The sequence below is a fragment of the Clupea harengus genome, chromosome 16 (assembly GCF_900700415.2).
Source record: "Clupea harengus chromosome 16, Ch_v2.0.2, whole genome shotgun sequence".
NCBI classification, from domain to species: domain Eukaryota; kingdom Metazoa; phylum Chordata; class Actinopteri; order Clupeiformes; family Clupeidae; genus Clupea; species Clupea harengus.
Genome location: NC_045167.1, coordinates 15417533 through 15422532, shown reverse-complemented (window position 1 = coordinate 15422532; position 5000 = coordinate 15417533). Strand labels below are relative to the sequence as shown.

The window sequence follows — 5000 nt, the reverse complement described above, 5'->3', positions numbered from 1 at the left end:
GAAGTGGTGGCAGAAAGACTCTTTGCCTTCCCATTTGTGAACTTATTTTACTTGTTCACACTTGTCCTACATGATTCAGTTGGATACATTGAATCCTGTGTCAGAATTAGATCAACATAATAACATGTTGTTTTAAAGAAAAACACGACTCATTTCTGTAACTCAAATGTAACATGGTCTTGTAAATTTGACAATCAATCAAATTGCCATTCCCTTTAATTCAGTGTACAGCAGATTCAATCACAAAGAGGCAGCCATAACAAGAGCAACTAACGTCTGACAAAGTGTTTTCATTGAGTCGCTACGGAAACAAAAAGACAAGAAGCTTGTCGATGAGTTATGATGCTGTAGATGTGTTCGTAGCAGATGGGTTTGCAGTGGACAGTCACACATCAGACAGGCCAGGAGCTTTTGTGCAGACTTGTGCAGACCCCTAATGTAAAACAGCACTGCTAACCAAGGCACCTGAGTACAGACCCCTGATGTCAAACAGCACTGCTAACGAACAGGTACCTGAGTACAGACCCCTAATGTCAAACAGCACTGCTAACCAAGGTACCTGAGTACAGACCCCTAATGTCAAACAGCACTGCTAACGAACAGGTACCTGAGTACAGACCCCTAATGTCAAACAGCACTGCTAACGAACAGGTACCTGAGTGCAGACCCCTAATGTCAAACAGCACTGCTAACCAAAGTACCTGTGTGGCTGCTGGCATGGCGCCAGGTGGTGTGGCGTGACGGAGCGTGACCTCACCTGTGGTTGTCGATAGTCAGGGATGACAAACTGCCGCGGGTCTAACTGCCGGTAGTCCATGAGCGGGGGCTGCCGATAGTCCAGCGTAGGGGGCTGCCGGTAGTCGGCTACGGGAGGGTGCCGATAGTCCACGGGGGGCTGGCGGTAGTCTGTGAACGGAGGCTGCCGGATGTCCGGCTTGACGTCCTGCCGAGCCTTCACCTCTGATCTGTAACTGAGCAAGACGGAGCGACAATTAATAATAATAGAACAATTAAGTAGTAAGAGTTCACGTCATCAGGATACTAATGTGGAGATGTCCACACCCTACTGTGTCTTAAGCAGGGACCATAGATACAGAGAAGTGCGCACTAACTTTGACAGAGAGACAAACAATGGCTGCAGTATATACTAGTGCATGTCAAACAGATCCTATAAAAACATATCTGATACCAGTGGCTACTTTCTTTTTTTTTGACACTTTATTTTTTACAAAGTTTTTTCACAGATACAGAGGAACAGAAAAGTAAACAAACACACAAGACTGACAGAAAATAATACAAAAACAAAAAACTTAACAACCATGAACATGCTGGATTGCATTGATTCCACAAAGTGATCCTGAGACATATACAGTTTTCAAACATCAACCTGTCATTGACATTTAAATAGAGTCCATTTCACCCATTTCTCTTCACATTGCTCTGCCTGTACTCTTAATCTGTGTGTTAGTTGTTCCATCACATACATCTCACTCACAATTTTCAGCCATTCATCTCGAGTTGGGGGACCTGGTTTATACCATCTTTTTGTAATGGCTTTTTTGCAGGCCGCTATCAAGATTTTGAACAAGTATCTGTCTGTTCTTGCCACAATATTTCCAGCCATATTACCAAAATACAGTACTATACATGAATTAGGTACTTCGTAACCCAGGATGTTGGCCAAAATCAAGTGCACATCTTCCCAAAACTGAACAATGTCTGGGCAGAGCCAGAAGACATGAGCATGATTCACATTTACAGCACCACATTCTCTCCAACATGGTTGGGACACTGATACAAATTTGCTCCTAAGTTTGGGAGTGATAAAAAATCTTATTATATTCTTCCAACAGTGTTCTCTCCATGTACGTGATGATGCAGTAGATTGCTGGGTTCTCCATATATGCAGCCAATCATCCTCAGAAATATTCACACCCAACTCTCTTTCCCATTTCTGCTTGACATATAGGGTTGAATTCCCTTTACTCTCCATTAATTGCTGATACAATGCAGATATTATTCTGTACCTCCCTGAGTTGTATGTTCCTATTACAATTGAAATTACACCATTTTTGTCCTGGTTTGTATTTGGTTTTACCTCCCTCTCAAAGTAGTCCCTTAGTTGCAAATATCTGAAGTGATCCTGGTTATACAATGCAAACTTTTCTTTCATCTGCTGAAAACTCATGAAATTACCATCTTTTGTTACTGTACACAGTGCTGTTATTCCATTTGGTATCCATTGTTTGAATCTCTGGTCAAGAGTGTTTGGAATGAATTGTTTGTCATAGGCTGCCCACCTAAGTAGTCTGAGATCACCCTCTAATTTATATTTACGTGTGGTGTCATACCACACTTTGAATGTAAATTGGGTGATTCTGTCCATCTGTTTAATTAAATCTTTAGCGTCCTTACCACCCCCAATGATACTTTGGATTTCCCTTCCTTGTACATATTGTTCAAGGCTTTTCCATTTAGCCTCATAGCGTTCATCACACCAGCAAACTATAGGTACCAGTGGCTACTTTCTAATGACCTTGAGGCATTACTGTATAATTACACCCCCTCTGAAGGGTTAATGGAGTGAGGAGATGGATTTGCACAGGGTTGCTGGTGTGGGAGAGAGGAAGAGGGAGACTGTATGCAAAGTGACAGGATGATTGGATCTTGTTTATTTGGTGCGGCTCTGGTTGATGGCTCATTTGCTGTGCCATAAATGTTTTTGTTAGTGAGGTTTTGCATGCTAGGAAAACACACTCAGAATCACACACATGCTCAAGATTCCCTCATTCTACATACTGTCTCTCTCTCTCTCTCTCTCTCTCTCTCTCACTCACACGCACATTCACACACACACACACACACACACACACACACACACACACACACACACACACACACACACACACACACACACACACACACCCACACACACACACACACACACCCACACACACACACACACACACACACACACACACACACTCAGTCAGTCACTCCCCGCTCGCTCTCTGTTATCTGCACACTAAATCTTTCATGGAACACGATTTCCATTGAAAAGCGAAGCAACGCGATCAGCAGGAGTTGGCGAGTGTCTGTGGGCCGGCAGCGAGGCAAATGAAAGCCAGCGCTCTGGCGCCCAAGTTTCCCCCTGCCTCCATAAAAGATGGAGGGATGTTTTTAAAGGAGCAGCGGCCGCTGAATTATTCAGGCCTCCATAAGAGTTAAGTGATGTTACTCAACAAAGTGGAGACAGAGAAGAGAGAAGTGGAGGGAAGAGAGTGTGTGCAAGAGAGAGAGAGAAGAGAGAGAGAGAAGTGAGTGAGAGAGAGAGAGAGAGAGAGAAGAGAGAGAGAATGAGTGAGAGAATGAGTGAGAGGAGAGTGAGAGAGAGATAGAGAGAGAGAGAGGAGAGAGAGAGAGATTGAGTGAGAGGAGAGAGAGAGAGAAGAGAGAGAGAGAGAGAGAGAGAGATAGAGAGAGAGAATGAGTGAGAGGAGGTAGGGTGGGATTGCAAGGAAGGGGTGGGTGACTCGCTCTCACCTGAAGACAGCCATTTGCACTTTTCTTGGCTTTCTCTCTACATCACTTTTTCATCTCTCTAGTTCTCTCTCTCAGACACACACACACACACACACACACACACACACACACACACACACACACACACACACTTACTCATTCTCTCAGTCAGTGGCAAATCCATCTCTATCAGTCCATTCCCTGGCAAGGAAGTGATAGGCAGAGAAAAGGTGAGAGAGAGAGAGAGAGAGAGAGATAGAGAGAGAGAGAGAGAGAGAGAGAGAGCAAGAGCGTAAAAGAGATAAAAAAAAGCCCTTACCTGCTTTCATGGCCGTAGATCTGAACGGGTGGTGCTGCTGGAGCCTGGGCGGGGGGCGGTGGCTGAGAGGCCTGCTGCTGGCTGGCGGGGGTGGGCGGGGGGGCCTGCATGCCAGCCTGGAGGCCTGCCTGAGCCGCCTGGGTCTGGGGACTGTTCTGTTGGTTCATGGGGCTCTGCTTCTCCGAGTTGGCCGCCGACGGAGGGCTGCTTAACTCTGCGACACACAGGAGCGCAAACACCGAATCAACATGGCGGGGGAGAGAGGGACTCGGTGTTGGTAGCTTGGCAGAACTACACAAACCCCTCATAATGTAGTAATGAGCATATTGCAAGAAGGACCAAATCTGTCACACCACAACACCGTGTCATAGCTACCTTTAATTTGACAGAATGACTTTATCTAATCAAATATTCACTGAAGCTTGACCGCGTTTGCCCCCGGCAAATCACTCATGTGATACAACGCATGAGCCTTTGTCCTTGTAGACATACATAATACGCATACCGGGGGTTGTGGGTATCTGATACTCAGACCACAACAGCAGGGCAAAATCTGGAGCAGGTCTCCGGCTCTGTACTGCGGTAGTCAAGAATGGGATAAATATATGAACGTGGTTTGGATCGGTCAATGGCCGAAAAATGACATTCCCCACGGAGATCATTAAAGAGTAATATCTAAAAACAGAAGTATCTAAAAACAGAACACCGTCTGCCTGTCTTCTCAACAGTTTGTTATGTACTGCATCCCGTTTCCCTGGAGACTGTTGTGACAACTTCACTTTGGGTCCACAACAAACCCAGGAAAAAAAAACAGCAAACAGAGACAAACACAACGACTGTAAGAAAGCTTTCAGACGTTTTCTTCGTTTGTTTCTGGAGAGTTCCGCTCACCCTCCTGCGGGATGATGCACAGCGTGACGCTCAGTCCGGCGTCCTTGATGAGCTTGACGATGTCGGCGTGCGGCATGCTGACGATGGATTGGCTGTTGACGGCCAGAATGCGGTCGCCCACCTTCAGCTTACCGCAGCGGTCCGCAGGGCTGCCCTCGATGATGCGCCCAATCTTGTGTGGCACAGCTGCAACACACACACACACACGAGCAGACACACACACACACACACACACACACGAGCAGAGACACACGCATCCACATGCACA

The 5000-nt window shown here is 46.0% G+C and overlaps 1 protein-coding gene across 10 annotated transcripts in view; it reads right to left on the bottom strand.

The window, feature by feature from the left end:
* Window positions 1–5000, bottom strand: part of magi2a (membrane associated guanylate kinase, WW and PDZ domain containing 2a) — a 214905-nt gene that overhangs the window by 13885 nt on the left and 196020 nt on the right. For all 10 annotated transcript variants that reach the window (XM_031583189.1, XM_031583194.1, XM_031583195.1 and 7 more), the window contains 3 exons: window positions 4733–4918; window positions 3842–4055; window positions 758–971 (listed from right to left, as the gene is read on the bottom strand). In XM_031583189.1, coding sequence (XP_031439049.1) covers window positions 758–971; window positions 3842–4055; window positions 4733–4918 — 614 coding nt within the window. The remainder of the gene's footprint in view (window positions 1–757; window positions 972–3841; window positions 4056–4732; window positions 4919–5000) is intronic.